General features: G+C 42.5%; 1 protein-coding gene across 2 annotated transcripts in view; it reads left to right on the plus strand.

Annotated features, from left to right (window-relative positions):
- Positions 1-1,638: 1,638 nt before the first annotated feature.
- Positions 1,639-22,448, plus strand: part of TUFT1 (tuftelin 1) — a 28,453-nt gene continuing 7,643 nt past the window's right edge. The window contains exons 1-10 of one of the 2 annotated variants that reach the window (XM_053966844.1): positions 1,639-1,720; positions 3,114-3,227; positions 5,566-5,634; positions 7,349-7,450; positions 12,389-12,463; positions 15,299-15,406; positions 16,620-16,679; positions 17,088-17,168; positions 18,881-18,988; positions 21,005-21,099. In XM_053966844.1, coding sequence (XP_053822819.1) covers positions 1,679-1,720; positions 3,114-3,227; positions 5,566-5,634; positions 7,349-7,450; positions 12,389-12,463; positions 15,299-15,406; positions 16,620-16,679; positions 17,088-17,168; positions 18,881-18,988; positions 21,005-21,099 — 854 coding nt within the window. In that variant the 5' untranslated portion in view covers positions 1,639-1,678. The remainder of the gene's footprint in view (positions 1,721-3,113; positions 3,228-5,565; positions 5,635-7,348; positions 7,451-12,388; positions 12,464-15,298; positions 15,407-16,619; positions 16,680-17,087; positions 17,169-18,880; positions 18,989-21,004; positions 21,100-22,448) is intronic. The other variant, XM_053966845.1, reaches the window with a different exon arrangement.

Raw genomic sequence — 22,448 nt, forward strand, 5'->3', positions numbered from 1 at the left:
GGCACAGCCTGGCACAGCTCTGGCACAGCCTGGCCCGGGTTTGGCACAGCCTGGCACAGCCTGGCACAGCCTGGCACAGCCTGGCACGGCTCTGGCACAGGTTGGGCACAGCCCGGCCCCGATCCTGCCCCACCCTTATCCCAATTTCCCCCTTCTGGCCACTTTTATCCCAATTTTTCCCCATTTTTTGCCCAATTTTCCCCCAATTTTATCTCAAATTTATCCCAATTTTTCCCCACTTTTATCCCAATTTTTCCCCATTTTTTGTCCACTTTTATCCCAATTTTCCCCATTTTTCCCACTTTTATCCCAATTTTCCCAATTTTTTCCCCACTTTTATCCCAATTTTCCCCCATTTTTTTCCCAATTTTCCCCCAATTTTATCTCACATTTATCCCATTTTTTGCCCACTTTTATCCCAATTTTTCCCCATTTTTTGCCCACTTTTATCCCGATTTCATCTCCAATTTTCCCCATTTTTTGCCCACTTTTATCCCAATTTTTCCCCATTTTTTCCCCACTTTTATCCCGATTTTATCTCCAATTTTTCCCATTTTTCCCCACTTTTATCCCGATTTTATCTCCAATTTTCCCCATTTTCCCCCACTTTTATCCCGATTTTATCTCAAATTTTTCCCCATTTTTCCCCACTTTTATCCCAATTTCATCTCCAATTTTTCCCCATTTTCCCCCACTTTTATCCCAATTTCATCTCCAATTTTCCCCATTTTTCCCCACTTTTATCCCGATTTCATCTCCAATTTTTCCCCATTTTTCCCCACTTTTATCCCGATTTTATCTCAAATTTTTCCCCATTTTTCCCCACTTTTATCCCAATTTCATCTCCAATTTTTCCCCATTTTTTCCCCACTTTTATCCCGATTTCATCTCCAATTTTCCCCATTTTTTCCCCACTTTTATCCCGATTTTATCTCCAATTTTCCCCATTTTTTTCCCCACTTTTATCCCGATTTTATCGCCAATTTTCCCCATTTTTTCCCCACTTTTATCCTGATTTTATCTCCAATTTTTCCCCATTTTTCCCCACTTTTATCCCGATTTTATCTCCAATTTTCCCCATTTTCCCCACTTTTATCCCAATTTTATCTCCAATTTTTCCCATTTTTTCCCCACTTTTATCCCAATTTTCCCCCATTTTTCCCCCAATTTTCCCCCAATTTTATCTCACATTTATCCCATTTTTTGCTCACTTTTATCCCAATTTTTCCCCATTTTTTCCCCACTTTTATCCCAATTTTTTCCCATTTTCCCCCCAATTTTCCCCCAATTTTATCTCAAATTTATCCCATTTTCCCCCCAGTTTTATCCCAATTTTTCCCCATTTTTTCCCCACTTTTATCCCGATTTTATCTCCAATTTTCCCCATTTTTCCCCACTTTTATCCCAATTTTATCTCCAATTTTTCCCATTTTTTCCCCCTTTTTCCCCCGAGTCCCCCAAACCCCGCCCCCTTTGTGGGCGTGTCCACACCCCTCATACCCAAATTAGTCATGACCAAACATGGGCATGACCCGGAGCTGGGGGGGCGTGGCCAAAACCCCGCGAACAACATCCAAACCCCACCGAGGGCGTGGCCGCTGTGGGCGTGGCCGCTGTGGGCGTGGCCGCGGTGGGCGTGGCCACCTGGCTCAGGTGAGGCGGAAGTGGCGGCGGGGCCATGAACGGGATCCCGGGCTGGGCCGCGCTCACGGAATTCCCGGTAATTCCCCCCCCCCCCAATTCCCAAATCCTTCCCAAAATTTCCCCAGGAAATTCCTGCAGCATTCCCAAAAAATTCCCGCAAAAAAATCCCCGGGCCTTTCCTTCGGCTCTTCCCGGAACTGCCGGGATTTTTTTTTTTTTTTTTTCCCTCTTTTGGGATCCTTTTGGAATTCCTGGGATCCCGCCCCAAATTTTCCCATCCTTCCCAAAATTCCTGGATCTCTTCCCCGAAAAGTTTCAGGATCCTTTTCCCCGAAATTCCTGGATTTCCTCCCCAAAATTCCCGGGCCTCTCCTTTCCCCACTCCCGGAACTTTCGGGCTCTTCCCGCCCTCCTGGGAGGAGTTTGGGGGATCCCAAATCCCTTTGGAATAGCCGCGAGCTCTTCCCAAAATTCCCAAATCCTTCCCCAAAATTCCCGAATCCCTGCCCTAAAAATCCCCGGGACCCCTCCCTAAAATTCCCGCCTCCCTCCTTTTCCTCATTCCGGGAATTCCCGGGATTCTCCTCCCTCCTGGAACGACTTTTGAGGGGGGGGGAATCCCAAATCCCTTTGGAATTTCCGGGACCCCTCCCAAAATTTCTCCAGCTCCTTCCCAAAATTCCCGCCTCCCTCCTTTTCCTCATTCCTGGAATTCCCGGGATGATTTTTGGGTGATCCCAAATCCCATTTTTTTCCCGCCTTCCAAACCCCAAATCCATGCCGGCTTTTTCGGGATCTTCCCACGGAATTCCCGGGAATCTTTGCCCAAAATCCCGATTTTTTTTTTTTTTTTTTTTGGGAATTCCGAATTCCAAGGGGCGGGGCCAGCTGGGATTTGAGGAAGTTTTCCCAAATTATTTTCTTTTTTTTCCTGCTTTTCCCATCCAGGCCTTGGGGCGGGGCTGGCACATTCCCAAAAATCCAACCCCGCCCCAAATCCCGGGAAATTTGGGAATTTTGTGTCTCAAATCCCAACGGTCACAGAGGTTTTTATGGATTTGGCAAACTCCGGGATTTTTCCCGGTTTTCCAGAGGAAATTCCTCATTCCCAGCCTTTTAAGGAGCGGTTTGGGATCGCTGGGAATTCCCAACATTCCCGAGTTTTTTTTTTTTTTTTGGGATCCCCCATTCCAGGATTTTTGGGAGTCTCTCCCCATCCTTCCAAACTTTTCCCAAAAAAAAAAAAAAAAAAAAATTCCTTTGGAAATGGAAATGATGGGAAAAACAAACCTTGGAAAAGTTGGAAAATTCACCTTTGGAATTCTGGGATGAGCTTGGGATTTTGAGATTCCCAAAATTCCCATTCTTGCTGAATTCCCACCCCTAAAAAAAAAAAAAAAAAAATCCCCCTTGGGAATGAAAATTTGGGAATTTGGGGAATTTTCCGGTTCAGGGCAGATTTTTCCCAGCAGGAGCTGAGCATGAGGCGCCCCACGGAATTCCCAGAATTTCCCTGCCTGGAAAATTCCCCCGGATCCCCCGAAGATTCCGGAGGAGGCTCCGGATCCGCCTGGAATCCGGAGGTGAGTCCTGGAATTCCTGGAAAATTCCACCCCCAAAAAAACCCGGATCCGGTGTCGCTTTTCCTTCTCCTTGTCTCTGTTTTCCTGGATTGATCCCGGGTTTTTCCTGGAATTTTCCTGGATTTATCCTGGATTTATCCCAGATTTTTCCTGGATTTATCCTGGATTAGTCCCGCATTTTTTCTGGATTAATCCTGGATTTATCCTGGATTTATCCCGGATTTTTCCTGGATTTATCCCGGATTTTTCCTGGATTTGTCCCAGATTTTTCCTGGATTTATCCCGGATTTTTCCTGGATTTCTTCCGGATTTTTCCTGCATTTATCCCAGATTTTTCCTGGATTTATCCCAGATTTTTCCTGCATTTATCCTGGGTTTTTCCTGGACTAGTCCTGGATTTTTCCTGGATTTATCCTGGATTAGTCCCGCATTTTTTCTGGATTAATCCTGGATTTATCCTGGATTTATCCCGGATTTTTCCTGGATTTATCCCGGATTTTTCCTGTATTAAACCCGGGTTTTCCTGCATTTATCCCGGATTTTTCCTGTATTAAACCCGGGTTTTCCTGGATTTATCCCAGATTTTTCCTGCATTTATCCCGGGTTTTTCCTGGACTAGTCCTGGATTTTTCCTGGACTAATCCCGGATTTTTCCTGGATTTTTTTCTGGATTTATCCCAGATTTTTCCTGGATTTATCCTGGATTTGTCCGGGATTTTTCCTGGATTAATCCTGGATTTTTCCTGGATTTATCCCAGATTTATCCTGGATTTATCCCGGGTTTTTCCTGGATTTATCCCGAATTTTTCCTGGATTTATCCCGGGTTTTTCCTGGATTTATCCCGAATTTTTCCTGGATTTATCCCGAATTTTTCCTGGATTTATCCCGGGTTTTTCCTGGATTTATCCTGGATTTTTTCTGGATTTATCCTGCATTAATCCTGGATTTTTCCTGCATTTATCCCGGATTTTTCCTGCATTTATCCCGGATTTTTCCTGGATTTATCCCAGATTTTTCCTGGATTAATCCCGGGTTTTTCCTGGACTAGTCCTGGATTTTTCCTGGATTTATCCTGGATTAGTCCCGCATTTTTTCTGGATTTATCCTGGATTAATCCTGGATTTATCCTGGATTTATCCCGGATTTATCCCGGATTTTTCCTGGATTTATCCTGGATTTTTTCTGGATTTATCCCGGATTTTTCCTGGATTTATCCTGGATTTTTCCTGTATTAAACCCGGGTTTTCCTGGATTTATCCCAGATTTTTCCTGCATTTATCCTGGATTTTTCCTGGATTTATCCCAGATTTTTCCTGCATTTATCCCAGATTTTTCCTGGATTTATCCCGGATTTTTCCTGGACTAATCCTGGATTTTTCCTGGATTTTTTTCTGGATTTATCCCGGATTTTTCCTAGATTAATCACAGATTTATCCCAGATTTTTCCTGGATTTATCACAGATTTTTCCTGGATTAATCCCAGGTTTTTCCCGGATTTCTTCCAAGTTTATCCCAGATTCTTTCTGGATTAATCCCAGATTTTTCCCGGGTTTTTCCCGGATTTTTTCCTAGATTTCCCCCGGATTTTTCCCAGATTTTATCCCGGATTTTTCCCTGATTTTCCCTGGCTTTATCCCGGATTTTTCCCAGATTAATCCCAGATTTTTCCCGGATTTTTCCCGGATTAATCCCTGATTTATCCCGGATTTTTCCTGGCTTTATCCCGGATTTTTCCCGGGATTTTTCCCGTATTTATCCCGGATTTATCCCTGATTTATCCCGGATTTTTCCCGGATTTATCCCGGATTTTTCCCGGATTTTTCCCGGATTTATCCCGGATTTATCCCTGATTTATCCCGGATTTTTCCCGGATTTATCCCGGATTTTTCCCGGATTTTTCCCGGATTTATCCCGGATTTATCCCGGATTTATCCCTGATTTATCCCGGATTTATCCCGGATTTTTCCCGGATTTATCCCGGATTTATCCCTGATTTATCCCGGATTTTTCCTGGATTTTCCCTGGATTTTTCCCGGATTTTTCCCGGATTTATCCCGGATTTATCCCGGATTTATCCCGGATTTTTCCCGGATTTATCCCGGATTTTTCCTGGATTTATCCCGGATTTTTCCCTGGATTTATCCCAAATTTTTCCCTGATTTATCCCGGATTTTTCCCGGATTTTTCCCGGATTTATCCCGGATTTTTCCCGGATTTATCCCGGATTTATCCCTGATTTATCCCGGATTTATCCCGGATTTTTCCCTGGCTTTATCCCTGATTTATCCCGGATTTTTCCCGGATTTTTCCCGGATTTTTCCCGCGTTTAACCCTTAGGGTGCCGGGCCGGTGCTGAGGCTGCGCCTGCCCCGAGACCCCCCCGGGGACCCCCGGCCCAAACAGAAGGTGCGGAAAAACCGGGAATGGGGAGGGAAATTCTGGGAATTCTGGGGAAAACGGGAATTTGGGGGAAAATCTGGGAATCCGGGGGGGAGAAATGGGAATTTTGGGGGAAAATTTGGGGAAAATTTGGGATCTTTGGGGAAAATTTGGGATCTTTGGGGAAAATTTGGGGGTTTTGGGAGGAAAATGGGAATTTTTTTGGGGAAAAAAGGGAATTTGATGATAATTCTGGGAATTTTGAGGGCAAATTTGGGATTTTTCTGGGAAAATTTGGGAATTTTAGGGGAAATTTTGGGATCTTGGGGGGAAATCCTGGGAATTTTGGGGGAAAATTGGGGAATTTTAGGGGAATTTGGGGGTTTAGGGAGGAAAATGGGAATTTTTTGGGAAAAAATAGGAATTTTGGGATAATTCTGGGAATTCTGTGGGGAATTCTGGGTGAAAATCAGGATTTGGGAGGGGGAGAAAAGTGAAATTTGGGATTTTTCTGGGAATTTTGGGGGGAAATTTGGGAATTTTGGGGGAAATGTGGGGGTTTGGGGAAGAAAATGGGAATTTTGGGGGGGAAAAGGGGAATTTTGGGATAATTTTGGGGAAAAATTTGGGAATTTTGGGGGAAAATTTGGGGATTTGGGGAGGAAAATGGGAATTTTTGGGGGGAAAAGGGGAATTTTGGGATAATTCGGGGAATTTCAGGGAAAAATGGGAATTTTGGGGGAATTTTGAGAATTTGGGGGAAAATCTGGGAATCTGGGGGGGAGAAATGGGAATTTTGGGGGAATTTTGGGGAAAATTTGGGATCTTTGGGGAAAATTTGAGGGTTTTGGGAGGAAAATGGGAATTTTTTGGGGGAAAAAAAAGGGAATTTTGCGGGAAAATTTGGGAATTTTTGGAGGAAATTTGGGGATTTGGGGAGGAAAATGGGAATTTTTTGGGGGAAAAATGAGTATTTTGGGATAATTCTGGGAATTTTGGGGGAAAATTCGAGAATTTGGGGGAAAATCTGGGAATCTGGCGGGGAGAAATGGGAATTTTGGGGGGAATTTTGGGGATTTTGGGGAGGAAAATGGGAATTTTTGAGAGGAAAAGGGGAATTTTGGGATAATTCTGGGAATTTTGTGGGGAATTCTGGGTGAAAATCAGGATTTGGGAGGGGGAGAAAAGTGAAATTTGGGATTTTTCTGGGAATTTTGGGGGGAAATTTGGGATTTTTGGGGGAAATTTGGGATCTTTGGGGAAAATTTGGGGGTTTGGGGAGGAAAATGGGAATTTTTTGGGGGGAAAAAAAGGGAAATTTGGGATAATTCTGGGAATTTTGGGGGAAAATTTGGGAATTTTGGGGAGGAAAATGGGAATTTTTGGGGGGAAAAGGGGAATTTTGGGATAATTCTGGGAATTTTGGGGGAAAATTTGGGAATTTTGGGGAGGAAAATGGGAATTTTTGGGGGGAAAAGGGGAATTTTGGGATAATTCTGTGATTTTCGGGATGATAATCCAGGATTTTGGGGGGGAAATCTGGGATTTTGGGGGAAAATCCACATTTTTTGGGATAATTTCAGGACAAGGAATGAGTTTATGAATTTACCCGTAGCTGAAAAAAAAACCTGGATTTTCCCATGAAAATCCTGGAATTTTCCCTCCAAATTTGGGGTTTTTGAGGACAAAAGGTGACAAATCCCAGCTGTGGGGTTTTCCTGGGAATTTTTTTCCCCCAAAGCCGGTGGGAAGAGCCTTCGCCATGGTGGCCAAGAGATCCGACGGGAATTCCTTGGCCTCGGAATGCGTCAAATCCAAGGATGGCGACGAGGAGATCATCAAGGTGCCCCAAATCCGGGGAATTTTGGGGTTTTTTTTTTGGGATTTTTCCTTGGGATTTGAGGAAAGAGTGGGGTGATAAAATTCCCACAAAGTTCCCCCTGAAATTCCCAAAAAATTCTCACAAAATATCGAGGAATTCCTGAATTTTGGCCTCAAAATGCATCAAATCCAAAAATGGGGATGAGGAGATCATCGAGGTGCCCCAAATCCGGGGAATTTTGGGGGTTTTTTTTTGGGATTTTTCCTTGGGATTTGAGGAAAGAGAGGGGTGATAAAATTCCCACAAAGTTCCCCTTGAAATTCCCAAAAAATTCCCACAAAAATCGAGGAATTCCCAAATTTTGGCCTCGGAATGCGTCAAATCCAAGGATGGCGACGAGGAGATCATCGAGGTGCCCCAAATCCTGGGAATTTTGGGGGGTTTTTTTGGGATTTTTCCTTGGGATTTGGGGAAGAGAGGGGTGATAAAATTCCCAAAAAATTCCCCCTGAAATTCCAAAAAAAATCCCAAAAAATCCCCACAAAAAATCGAGGAATTCCTGAATTTTGGCCTCAAAATGCGTCAAATCCAAAAATGGGGATGAGGAGATCATCGAGGTGCCCCAAATCCGGGGAATTTTGGGGGTTTTTTTGGGATTTTTCCTTGGGATTTGGGGAAAAGAGTGGGGTGATAAAATTCCCACAAAGTTCCCAAAAAATTCCCAAAAAATTCCCAAAAAATTCCCACAAAAAATCGAGGAATTCCCAAATTTTGCCCTCGGAATGCGTCAAATCCAAGGATGGCGACGAGGAGATCATCGAGGTGCCCCAAATCCTGGGAATTTTGGGGGGTTTTTTTTGGGATTTTTCCTTGGGATTTGGGGAAGAGAGGGGTGATAAAATTCCCACAAAGTTCCCCCTGAAATTCCCAAAAAATTCCCACAAAAAATCGAGGAATTCCTGAATTTTGGCCTCGGAATGCGTCAAATCCAAAAATGGGGATGAGGAGATCATCGAGGTGCCCCAAATCCGGGGAATTTTGGGGGGTTTTTTTTGGGATTTTTCCTTGGGATTTGGGGAAAGAGTGGGGTGATAAAATTCCCACAAAGTTCCCAAAAAATTCCCAAAAAATTCCCAAAAAATTCCCACAAAAAATCGAGGAATTCCCAAATTTTGCCCTCGGAATGCGTCAAATCCAAGGATGGCGACGAGGAGATCATCGAGGTGCCCCAAATCCGGGGAATTTTGGGGGGTTTTTTTGGGATTTTTCCTTGGGATTTGAGGAAAGAGAGGGGTGATAAAATTCCCACAAAGTTCCCCTTGAAATTCCCAAAAAATTCCCACAAAAAATCGAGGAATTCCCGAATTTTGCCCTCGGAATGCGTCAAATCCAAAAATGGCGACGAGGAGATCATCAAGGTGCCCCAAATCCGGGGAATTTTGGGGGGTTTTTTTTGGGATTTTTCCTTGGGATTTGGGGAAGAGAGGGGTGATAAAATTCCCACAAAGTTCCCCCTGAAATTCCCAAAAAATTCTCACAAAAAATCGAGGAATTCCTGAATTTTGGCCTCAAAATGGGTCAAATCCAAAAATGGGGATGAGGAGATCATCGAGGTGCCCCAAATCCGGGGAATTTTGGGGTTTTTTTTTGGGATTTTTCCTTGGGATTTGGGAAAAGAGTGGGGTGATAAAATTCCCATCAAAATTCCAATAAGATCCCAGCAAAAACGGCTCCAAATTCTGGAAAAATTCCCCTAAAATTCCTCATTATTCTCCCAAAATTCCACCAAAATTCCCCCAAAATTCCCCAAAAATTCCCACAAAATTCCCACAAAATTCCCAAAAAATTCCCCCAAAATTCCCCCAAAATTCCCCAAAATTCCCCCAAAATTCCCCCAAAATTCCCAAAAAATTCCCCCAAAATTCCCCCAAAATTCCCCAAAATTCCCCCAAAATTCCCCCAAAATTCCCAAAAAATTCCCCCAAAATTCCCCCAAAATTCCCCCAAAATTCCCCCAAAATTCCAAAAAAATTCCCCCAAAATTCCCCCAAAATTCCCAAAAAATTCCCTAAAAATTCCCAAAAAATTCCCCAAAAATTCCCAAAAAATTCCCAAAAAATTCCCAAAAAATTCCCTAAAAATTCCCAAAAAATTCCCCAAAAATTCCCAAAAAATTCCCAAAAAATTCCCCAAAAATTCCCAAAAAATTCCCCCAAAATTCCAAAAAAATTCCAAAAAAATTCCCACAAAATTCCCCCAAAATTCCCAAAAAATTCCCACAAAATTCCCCCAAAATTCCCCCAAAATTCCCCCAAAATTCCCCCAAAATTCCAAAAAAATTCCCCCAAAATTTCCAAAAAATTCCAAAAAAATTCCCCCAAAATTCCCAAAAAATTCCCAAAAAATTTCCACAAAATTCCCCCAAAATTCCCCCAAAATTCCCCCAAAATTCCCAAAAAATTCCCCCAAAATTCCCACAAAATTCCCCCAAAATTCCCAAAAAATTCCCACAAAATTCCCACAAAATTCCCACAAAATTCCCCCAAAATTCCCAAAAAATTCCCACAAAATTCCCACAAAATTCCCACAAAATTCCCACAAAATTCCCAAAAAATTCCCACAAAATTCCCACAAAATTCCTACAAAATTCCCACAAAATTCCCAAAAAATTCCCACAAAATTCCCACAAAATTCCCACAAAATTCCCACAAAATTCCCAAAAAATTCCCACAAAATTCCCACAAAATTCCCACAAAATTCCCAAAAAATTCCCAAAAAATTCCCCCAAAATTCCAAAAAAATTCCAAAAAAATTCCCACAAAATTCCCACAAAATTCCAAAAAAATTCCCCCCAAATTCCCCCAAAATTCCCAAAAAATTCCCACAAAATTCCCACAAAATTCCCCCAAAATTCCAAAAAAATTCCCCCAAAATTCCAAAAAAATTCCCCCAAAATTTCCAAAAAATTCCAAAAAAATTCCCCCAAAATTCCCAAAAAATTCCCACAAAATTCCCACAAAATTCCCACAAAATTCCCCCAAAATTCCCAAAAAATTCCCAAAAAATTCCCAAAAAATTTCCACAAAATTCCCCCAAAATTCCCAAAAAATTCCCACAAAATTCCCACAAAATTCCCAAAAAATTCCCCCAAAATTCCCACAAAATTCCAAAAAAATTCCCACAAAATTCCCACAAAATTCCCACAAAATTCCCAAAAAATTCCCACAAAATTCCAAAAAAATTCCCCCAAAATTCCCAAAAAATTCCCCAAAATTCCCACAAAATTCCCACAAAATTCCCACAAAATTCCCACAAAATTCCCCCAAATTTTCCTTGGATTTGGGGATGGCTTTGAAGGAATTTTGGGAATTCCAGGTGGAATTTCTGGGATCCACTTTGGATTTTGGGGAATTCCAGGTGGAATTTTGGGAATTCCAGGTGGATTTTTGGGAATTCCAGGTGGATTTCAGGGAATTTCGCTCCATGGGAGCAACAAAGGCGAGGAAACCTCTCCCAGAAAATTCAAATTTAACGGGAAAAATTCAAATTTAAACGGGAAAAATTCAAATTTAAACAGGGAAAATTCAAATTTAAATGCTAAAAATTCAAATTTAAACATGGGAAAATTCAAATTTAAATGGGAAAATTCAAATTTAAATGGGAATAATTCAAATTTAAACAGGAAAATTCAAATTTTAACGGGGAAAATTCAGATTTAAATGGGAATAATTCAAATTTAAACAGGAAAATTCAAATTTTAACGGGGAAAATTCAGATTTAAATGGGGAAAATTCAAATTTAAGGAGGAAAATTTAAATTTAACGGGGAAAAATTGAAATTTAACAGGGAAAATTCAAATTTAATGGGAAAAATTAAAATTTAATGGGGGAAAATTCAAATTTAAATGAGAAAAATTCGAATTTAACGGGGAAAATTCAAATTTAAACAGCGAAAATTCAAATTTAATGGGGAAAAATTCAAATTTAATGGGGGAAAATTCAAATTTAAACGGGAAAAAAATCAAATTTAAATGGGGAAAATTGAAAATTAACGGGAAAAAAATCAAATTTAAAGGGGAATAATTCAAATTTAACGGGGAAAAATCCGATTTAAACGGGAAAAAATTCAAATTTAAATGGGGAAAATTCAAAATTAACGGGAAAAATTCAAATTTAAAGGGGAATAATTCAAATTTAACGGGGAAAAATCCGATTTAAACGGGAAAAAATTCAAATTTAATGGGGAAAAATTCAAATTTAACGGGAAAAAATTCAAATTTAATGGGAAAAAATTCAAATTTAATGGGAAAAATTCAAATTTAAATGGGGAAAAATCCGATTTAAACGGGAAAAAATTCAAATTTAATGGGGAAAATTCAAATTTAACGGGAAAAAATTCAAATTTAATGGGAAAAATTCAAATTTAAATGGGGAAAAATTCAAATTTAACGGGAAAAAATTCAAATTTAATGGGGAAAATTCAAATTTAAATGGGGAAAAATTCAAATTTAACGGGAAAAAATTCAAATTTAATGGGAAAAATTCAAATTTAAATGGGGAAAAATTCAAATTTAACGGGGAAAAATTCAAATTTAATGGGAAAAATTCAAATTTAAATGGGGAAAAATTCAAATTTAACGGGAAAAAAATCAAATTTAATGGGAAAAATTCAAATTTAAATGGGGAAAAATTCAAATTTAACGGGGAAAAATTCAAATTTAATGGGGAAAAATTCAAATTTAATGGGAAAAATTCAAATTTAATGGGAAAAATTCAAATTTAATGGGGAAAATTCAAATTTAACGGGGAAAAATTCAGATTTAAAGGGAAAATTCAAGTGGAAGGGGGAAATTCGGGGACAAAAAGCTTCCGTGGCGCTTTGGGAAGGCTCTGGACGCTCTGGAATTCCGGGGAGGCTCCGCCCATTCCCGATCCCGTTCCGTTCCCATTCCCACTCCAGGTTTATCTCAAGGCTCGCGCCGAGCACGAGGAGCCGGTGACGCAACTCAGGAGCGAAGTGCGGCACATCCAGGAGGTGAAATTCCCCAAAAATTCCCCACATTCCCAGAATTCCCAGGAAATTCTGCAACATTCCCCAAAAAAATCCCAAAAAATCCTCCCAAATTCCCAGGAAATTCTGCAACATTCCCCAAAAATTCCCAAAAAATCCTCCCAAATTCCCAGGAAATTCTGCAACATTCCCCAAAAAAATCCTCCCAAAATCGGCAAAATTCCCAAAAATTCCCCAAATGCCGCAGAATTCCCAGAAATATTCTGTGAAATTCCCAAAAAAATCCTCCCAAATTGTGCAAAATTCCCACAAATTCCCAAAATTCCGCAGAATTCCCAGAAAATTCTGTGAAATTCCCAAAAAATCCTCCCAAATTCCCAGGAAATTCTGCAACATTCCCCAAAAAAATCCCAAAAAATCCTCCAAAATTCCCAGGAAATTCTGCAACATTCCCCAAAAATTCCCAAAAAATCCTCCCAAATTCCCAGGAAATTCTGCAACATTCCCAAAAAATCCTCCCAAAATCGGCAAAATTCCCAAAAATTCCCCACATTCCCCAGAATTCCCAGGAAATTCGGCAACATTCCCAAAAATTCCCAAAAAATCCTCCCAAATTCCCAGACAATTCTGCAATGTTCCCAAGAAATCCTCCCAAATTGTGCAAAATTCCCACAAATTCCCAAAATTCCCCAGAATTCCCAGGGAATTCTGCAACATTCCCAAAAATTCCCAAAAAATTCTCCCAAATTCCCAGGAAATTCTGCAACATTCCCAAAAAATCCTCCCAAATTCCCAGAAAATTCTGCAACATTCCCAAAAAAATCCTCCCAAAATCGGCAAAATTCCCAAAAATTCCCCAAATGCCGCAGAATTCCCAGAAATATTCTGTGAAATTCCCAAAAAATCCTCCCAAATTGTGCAAAATTCCCACAAATTCCCCAAATGCCGCAGAATTCCCAGGAATATTCTGTGAAATTCCCAAAAAATCCTCCCAAATTCCCAGAAAATTCTGCAACATTCCCCAAAAAAATCCCAAAAAATCCTCCAAAATTCCCAGGAAATTCTGCAACATTCCCCAAAAATTCCCAAAAAATCCTCCCAAATTCCCAGGAAATTCTGCAACATTCCCAAAAAATCCTCCCAAAATCGGCAAAATTCCCAAAAATTCCCCACATTCCCCAGAATTCCCAGGAAATTCGGCAACATTCCCAAAAATTCCCAAAAAATCCTCCCAAATTCCCAGACAATTCTGCAATGTTCCCAAGAAATCCTCCCAAATTGTGCAAAATTCCCACAAATTCCCAAAATTCCCCAGAATTCCCAGGGAATTCTGCAACATTCCCAAAAAATCCTCCCAAATTCCCAGAAAATTCTGCAACATTCCCAAAAAAATCCTCCCAAAATCGGCAAAATTCCCAAAAATTCCCCAAATGCCGCAGAATTCCCAGAAATATTCTGTGAAATTCCCAAAAAATCCTCCCAAATTGTGCAAAATTCCCACAAATTCCCAAAATTCCGCAGAATTCCCAGAAAATTCTGCAACATTCCCCAAAAAAATCCTCCCAAATTCTGCAAAGTTCCCAAAAATTCCCAAAATTCCGCAGAATTCCCAGGAAATTCTGCAACATTCCCAAAAAATCCTCCCAAAATCGGCAAAATTCCCAAAAATTCCCAAAAAAATCCTCCCAAATTCCCAGAAAATTCTGCAATATTCCCAAAAAAATCCTCCCGAATTGTGCAAAGTTCCCACAAATTCCCCAAATTCCCCAGAATTCCCAGAAATATTCTGTGAAATTCCCAAAAAAATCCTCCCAAAATCTGCAAAGTTCCCACAAATTCCCAAAATTCCACAGAATTCCCAGGAAATTCTGCAACATTCCCCAAAAAATCCTCCCAAATTGTGCAAAGTTCCCAAAAATTCCCAAAATTCCGCAGAATTCCCAAGAGAATTCTGGAAAATTCTCAAAAAAACCTCCCAAAATCTTCAAAGTTCCCACAAATTCCCCAAATTCCACAGAATTCCCAGGAATATTCTGTGAAATTCCCAAAAAATCCTCCCAAATTCCCAGAAAATTCTGCAAAATTCCCAAAAATTCCCAAAAAAATCCTCCCAAATTCCTAGAAAATTCTGCAACATTCCCAAAAAAATCCTCCCGAATTGTGCAAAATTCCCACAAAATCCCAAAATTCCACAGAATTCCCAGGAAATTCTGCAACATTCCCCAAAAAAATCCTCCCAAAATCGGCAAAATTCCCAAAAATTCCCCAAATTCCGCAGAATTCCCAGGAGAATACTGGAAAATTCCCCAAAAAATCCTCCCAAATTCCCATAAATTCCAAAAAAAATCCTCCCAAATTCCCAAAAATTCCCAGGAAAATTCGGCAAAATTCCCAAAAATCCTCCCAAATTCCCCAAAAATCCTCCCAAATTCCCAAATTTCCAATTCCAAATTCCCCAAATTCCAAATTTCTGCAAAATTCCCGAAATTCCCCAGAATTCCCAGGAAAATTCTGCAAAATTCCCACGAATTCCCTCCCATATTTCTCCCAAATCTTGGCTCAAATCCCCCCCAAAACTCCCAAAAAATTCCCCCAAAAATTCCCTGAATTCCCCCTGAAATTCCCCCAAAATTCCCTCAACTTTTCCCTGAATCATCCCAAAAAATTCCTGTAAAATTCCCCCAAAATTTTTTCCCCAAATTCCCAAAAAAATCCCCCAGAATTCCAAACGTTTTTTTTTCATTCCATTGGATTTTTCCTCCTTTTTATTTGGATTTTTTTCCCCCTGGAAATTCCCAAATCCCCCAAAAAAAAAAAAACCCAAAATTTTCCCTTTTTTTTCCCAATTTTTTTTCCCAGGCTGGGAGCGCCCTCAAAAAACTCCGGGAAGATTTGAGCACCAAACTCCAAACCCGGACGGAATTTCGGGAATTTGGGGAATTTTGGGAATTCCAGGAGAGCTCCGAGGTAAAAAATTGGGGAATTCCAGAAAAAAAAAAATGGAATTTTCCATTGGGAAAACCCATTCCAGAGGGATTTGGGTGGGAAAAGGGGGAAAAATCCCAATTTTTCTGGTGGGAAAAAGGGAGGAATTCCCATTTTTGATGGGTAAAAGGGAAAAATTCCAAATTTTTGGGAGGGAAAAGAGGAAAATTCCCATTTTTTGGGGGGAAAAATGTGAATTTTGGGATTTTCTGGCGGGATTTTGGGATGATCCTGGAATTTTGGAGTTGGTAAAATTCCCAGATTTTGCCTCAAATTGGGAAGGAGGAGCAGGAAATTAAAAAAAATTGGAATAAATCCATTAAAATTTAGGAATAAATGGATTGAAATCGGGAATAAATCGATTGAAAGTTTGGAAATGGGACAAAAAAAAAAAAAAAATCTTGGATTTAAAAATGTGGGAGAAAAAAAAAAAATTTGGGAATAAATCCGTGAAAATTGGGGGGGAAAAGGGCTTTGAAAAAATAAGGAAAAAAAAAAATGGGAATTCATCCGTTGAAATTTGGGAAGAGGGAATTGAGTAATTAGAAATTAAAAAAAAAATTGGGATAAATCCCAAAAAATCCGGGATTTCAGCCGGAATCCTGAAAAATCTGGGATTTCACCCAGAATTCCCAAAAATTCCGGGATTTCAGCCGGGAATTCCCAAAAAATCCGGGATTTCACCCAGAATTCCCAAAAAATCCGGGATTTCACCCAGAATCCCAAAAATTCCGGGATTTCAGCCGGAATCCCAAAAAATCCGGGATTTCACCCAGAATTCCCAAAAAATCCAGGATTTCAGCCGGGAATTCCCGAAAATTCCGGGATTTCAGCCGGAATCCCAAAAAATCCGGAATTCCGAAAAATCCGGGATTTCACCCAGAATTCCCAAAAAATCCGGGATTTCAGCTGGGAATTCCCGAAAATTCCGGGATTTCACCCAGAATTCCCGAAAATTCCGGGATTTCACCCAGAATTCCCAAAAAATCCGGAATTCCGAAAAATCCGGGATTTCAGCCGGGAATTCCCGAAAAACCCGGAATCCCCAAAAACTCCGGGATTTCAGCCGGAATCCCAAAAAATCCAGAATTCCGAAAAAGCCGGGATTTCAGCCGGAATTCCTGAAAATCCGGGATTTCACCTGGAATTGGGATAAATCCCAATTTTTTTTCCCTTTTTTTCCTTTGGATTCCAGGTGGGGCTGGAGAAACGAAACCAGAGCTGCTCCTGCCGGGGAAATTCCCAGGAAAACCCGGTAGGGAAAAAAAAAATTGGGAATTTTCCAGGATGGAATTTGGGATCGGGATCAAAACATTGAAAAAAATTCCCTTTTTTCCACCCCAAAATAGGGGGGGATATTTGGGATTCATTCGGGATTTTGTTGGCGTTTCCCAGCGAGTTTCAAGCCCTGAAATTCCCAAGTTTTCCTCGGGATTTGGGAAGTTTGGGGATTTTTTTTTTTAAGCGAAAAATTCAGCAAATTTTTTTTTTTTTGGGGGGGGGATTTTGGAGCTCTTGGGAAATTCAAAATTTGGGATTTCTTGACCTCTTGGAAAAAAAAAAAAATGGGAATTTTTGACATGTTGGAAATGGAAAATTTGGGGAAAAAGGATTTGGGGATTTTTTGGATGTTTTGGGATTTTTTTTGGGGTCGTTCCCACAGGAGGATCCCGAGGATCCGCAGCTCCTGCGGAGGCTCCAGGAGGCGGAAAAGCGGCACCAGCGGGAGTGGAGCGGCCTGGAGGTGAGGCGGGAATTCCCGAAAATCCGGGATTTCAGCCGGGATTCCCGAAAAATCCGGAATTCCTGAAAATCCGGGATTTCAGCTGGAATTCCTGAAAATCCGGAATTCCTGAAAATCCGGGATTTCAGCTGGAATTCTGAAAATCCAGGATTTCAGCGGGAATTCCCGAAAATCCAGGATTTCAGCGGGAATTCCTGAAAATCCGGGATTTCAGCTGGAATTCCTGAAAATCCGGGATTTCAGCGGGAATCCCCGAAAATCCGGAATTCCTGAAAATCCCGGGATTTCAGCTGGAATTCTGAAAAATCCAGGATTTCAGCTGGAATCCCAAAAAATCCGGGATTTCAGCCGGAATTCCCGAAAATCCGGAATTCCTGAAAATCCGGGATTTCAGCTGGAATTCTCGAAAAGCCCAGAATTCCAAAAAATCTGGGATTTCACAAAAATCCGGGATTTCAGCCGGAATTCTGAAAATCCAGGATTTCAGCGGGAATTCCTCTAAATCCGGGATTTCAGCCGGAATCCCGAAAAATCCGGAATCCCCGAAAATCCGGGATTTCAGCTGGAATTCCCTAAAATCCGGGATTTCAGCGGGAATTCCCGAAAATCCGGGATTTCAGCCGGGATTCCCGAAAATCCGGAATTCCCGAAAATCCGGGATTTCAGCTGGAATTCCCTAAAATCCGGGATTTCAGCGGGAATTCCCGAAAATCCGGGATTTCAGCCGGGATTCCCGAAAATCCGGAATTCCTGAAAATCCGAGATTTCAGCTGGAATTCCTGAAAATCCGGAATTCCTGAAAATCCGGGATTTCAGCTGGAATTCCTGAAAATCCGGAATTCCTGAAAATCCGGGATTTCAGCTGGAATCCCGAAAAATCCGGAATTCCTGAAAATCCGGGATTTCAGCTGGAATTCTGAAAATCCAGGATTTCAGCGGGAATTCCTGAAAATCCGGGATTTCAGCTGGAATTCTGAAAATCCGGGATTTCAGCTGGAATTCTGAAAATCCAGGATTTCAGCGGGAATTCCTGAAAATCCCGGGATTTCAGCTGGAATTCCCAAAAAATCCGGGATTTCAGCTGGAATTTCTGAAAAATCCGGAATCCCAAAAAATCTGGGATTTCACCCGGAATCCCGAAAAATCCGGGATTTCAGCCGGGAATTCCCGAAAATCCAGGATTTCAGCTGGAATGCCCAAAAGTCCGGGATTTCAGCTGGAATCCCGAAAAATCCGGAATTCCCGAAAATCCGGGATTTCAGCTGGAATTCCCAAAAATCCGGGATTTCAGCCAGAATTCCCAAAAAATCCGGGATTTCACCTGGAATCCCGAAAAATTTGGGATTTCACAAAAATCCGGGATTTCAGCTGGAATTCCAAAAAAAATCCAGGATTTCAGCTGGAATTCCTGAAAATCCGGGATTTCACCCGGAATCCCGAAAAATCTGGGATTTCACCCGGAATTCCTGAAAAATGCAGGATTTCACACGGAATTCCCCAAAAATCTGGGATTTCAGCCGGAATCCCGCGGGAGAATTTTGCCCAAATTCCGGGAATTTTAGTTGGAATTTTAGAGGAGGCGCTGGGATTTTTTTTTGGGGGGTTTTTTTTTTTTGAGGAACGATTTTGCGGGATGTCCGGGAAAGTTTGGGAATGTGTCCTGAGAGCCGGCATTCCCGGCATTCCCGGCATTCCCGGCATTCCCGCTGCAGAGGGCGCTGCTGCGGAGCCGGGAGGACGCCGAGCGGGCGAATTCCGCGCGCGGCCGCGCGGAGACGGAGGCGGAGCAGCTCCGGAGGCTCCTGGCGGACATGGAGAAGGTGATTTGGGATCGGGGAGCGGGACTGGGATGAGGGGATTTGGGATTGGGATGAGCTGGGGCCATTCCCGATATCCCGACCCATTCCCGATATCCCACCCCATTCCCGATATCCCGACCCATTCCCGATATCCCGCCCCATTCCCGATATCCCGACCCATTCCCGATATCCCGACCCATTCCCCATATCCCGACCCATTCCCGATATCCCGCCCCACTCCCGATATCCCGCCCCATTCCCGATATCCCGACCCATTCCCGATATCCCACCCCATTCCCGATATCCCGCCCCATTCCCGATATCCCGCCCCATTCCCGATATCCTGACCCATTCCCGATATCCCGACCCATTCCCGATATCCTGACCCATTCCCGATATCCCACCCCATTCCCGATATCCCACCCCATTCCCGATATCCTGACCCATTCCCAATATCCCACCCCACTCCCGATATCCCGCCCCATTCCCGATATCCCGCCCCATTCCCGATATCCCGACCCATTCCCGATATCCCACCCCATTCCCGATATCCCACCCCACTCCCGATATCCCACCCCATTCCCGATATCCCGACCCACTCCCGATATCCCGCCCCATTCCCGATATCCCACCCCATTCCCGATATCCCGACCCATTCCCGATATCCTGACCCATTCCCGATATCCCGACCCATTCCCGATATCCCGACCCATTCCCGATATCCCACCCCATTCCCGATATCCCGACCCATTCCCGATATCCCACCCCATTCCCGATATCCCACCCCATTCCCGATATCCCGACCCATTCCCGATATCCTGACCCATTCCCTATATCCCGACCCATTCCTGGTTTCCCACTGTGCCATCCCTGGATCCCGTTCCCGGATCCCGTTATCCCATCTCTGTATCCCATTATCCTGTTCCTGTATCCCATTATCCCATTCCCAGATCCCATTATCCCATTCCCATTATCCCATCCCTGTATCCCATTCTGGGATCCCATTATTCCATCCCATTATCCCATTCCCATATCCCATTATCCCATCCCTGGATCCCATCCCTGGATCCCATTATCCTGTTCCTGTATCCCATTATCCCATTCCCAGATCCCATTATCCCATCCCATTATCCCATTTCTGGATCCCACTATCCCATCCCATTATCCCATTCCCAGATCCCATTATCCCATCCCATTATCCTGTTTCTGGATCCCATTATCCCATTTCTGTATCCCATTCCCAGATCCCATTATCCCATTCCCGGATCCCATTCCCGGGTCCCGTTCTCGGATCCCATTATCCCATTCCCAGATCCCATTATCCCGTATCCCAGTATCCCGTTCCCGGATCTCATTATCCCATTCCCGGATCCTGTACCCGTATCCCATTATCCCATTTCTGGATACCATTCCCGGATCCCGTACCCGTATCCCATTATCCCATTTCTGGATACCATTCCCGGATCCCGTTCCCGGATCCCATTATCCCATCCCTGTAACCCATTATCCCATTCCTGGATCCCATTATCCCATTATCCCTGTATCCCATTATCCCATTATCCCGTTCCCGGATCCCATTCCTGGATCCCATTATCCCATTCCCGTATCCCATTCCCGGATCCCATTCCCGGATCCCGTTCCTGGATCCCATTATCCCATCCCTGTATCCCATTATCCCGTTCCCGTATCCCGTTCCCAGATCCCATTATCCCGTTCCCGGATCCCTGTATCCCATTATCCCATTATCCCTGTATCCCATTATCCCATTATCCCGTTCCCGGGTGCCCTTCCCGGATGCCGTTCCCGGATCCCTGTATCCCATTATCCCGTTCCTGTATCCCATTCCCGGATCCCATTATCCCATTATCCCATTATCCCATTATCCCATCCCTGTATCCCATTATCCCATTATCCCGTTCCTGTATCCCATTCCCATTATCCCATTATCCCATCCCATTATCCCGTTCCCGGATCCCATTATCCCTGTATCCCATTATCCCTGTATCCCGTTCCCGGGTGCCGTTCCCGGATCCGCAGGATCACCGGGATCTGCTGGCGCGGATGGAGTCGGGCCAGGCGGAGCTGGAGCGGCTCCGGAAGGAGGAAGGGGAGAGAGCAGCACAGCAGGAGCGGTGGGAACCGGGAAATCCGGGAATTCCGGGAATGGGGGGAATCCGGGAATGGGAATTCCGGGAATGGGAATTCCGGGAAGGGGGGAATTCTGGGAATGGGAATTCCGGGAATGGGGGGAATCCGGGAATGGGAATTCGGGAATGGGAATTCTGGAATGGGAATCTGGGAATGGGAATCCGGGAATGGGAATTCTGGGAATGGGACTCTGGGAATGGGGGGAATCCAGGAATGGGAATTCTGGGAATGGGGAGAATCCTGGGAATGGGAATTCCAGGGATGGGAATTCTGGGAATGGGGGGAATCTGGGAATGGGAATTCCGGGAATGGGAACCCTGGGAATGGGGGGAATTCTGGAATGGGAATCCTGAGATGGGAATCCTGAGATGGGAATCCTGGGAATGGGAATTCTGGGAATGGGAATTTTGGGAATGGGGAAATCCAGGAATGGGAATTCTGGGAATGGAGGGAATCCGGGAATGCGGGAATCTGGGAATGGGAATTCTGGGAATGGGAATTTTGGGAATGGGAATCCGGGAATGGGAATTCTGGGAATGGGAATTTTGGGAATGGGAATTTTGGGAATGGGAATTCTGGGAATGGGGAAATCTGGGAATGGGAATCCAGGAATGGGAATTCTGGGAATGAGAAAATCCCAGGAATTCCCGACATCTGAGCGTTTTTTGGGGGTGGCCATTCCCTTTTTTTTTTTTTTTTTTTGACTCAAAATTCCAGAGTTTTTTTTGCTGCGAACATTCCCAGTTTATTTTAGGTGAACATTCCCAGGTTTTTTATTTTTTGGGGTTTTTTTTTTTGGGATGAACATTCCCATTTTTTTTACTGTGAGCAATCCCATTTTTTTTAGCTGAACACTCCCAATTTTTTTTTTGTTTTTTTGGATGTGACCATTCCCAATTATTTTTTTATTTTGGAGTAGGAATTCCATTTTTTTAGTTTTTTTTTTTTTTTTTTTTTATGTGACCATTCCCAGTTTTATTTTTTTTTTGGAGTAGAAATTCCATTTTTTTTAGGGTTTTTTTTTTTTTTTTGATGTGACCATTCCCAATTTTTTTTTTTTTTTTGAGTAGGAATTCCTTTTTTTTTAGTTTTTTTTTAGTTTTTTTTTTTTTATGTTACCATTCCCAATTTTTTTTTTTTTTTGGACTAGGAATTCCATTTTTTTTTAGTTTTTTTTTTTTTTTTTGATGTGGGCATTCCCAATTTTTTTTTTTTTTTTGGACTAGGAATTCCATTTTTTTTAGTTTTTTTTTTTTTTTATGTGACCATTCCAATTTTTTTTTTTTTTTTTTTTGGGAGGCTGTTCCCGGAGATTTTTCCTGGTTTTTTCTCA

Source organism: Vidua chalybeata, chromosome 29 (genome assembly GCF_026979565.1).
Source record: "Vidua chalybeata isolate OUT-0048 chromosome 29, bVidCha1 merged haplotype, whole genome shotgun sequence".
Taxonomy (NCBI): domain Eukaryota; kingdom Metazoa; phylum Chordata; class Aves; order Passeriformes; family Viduidae; genus Vidua; species Vidua chalybeata.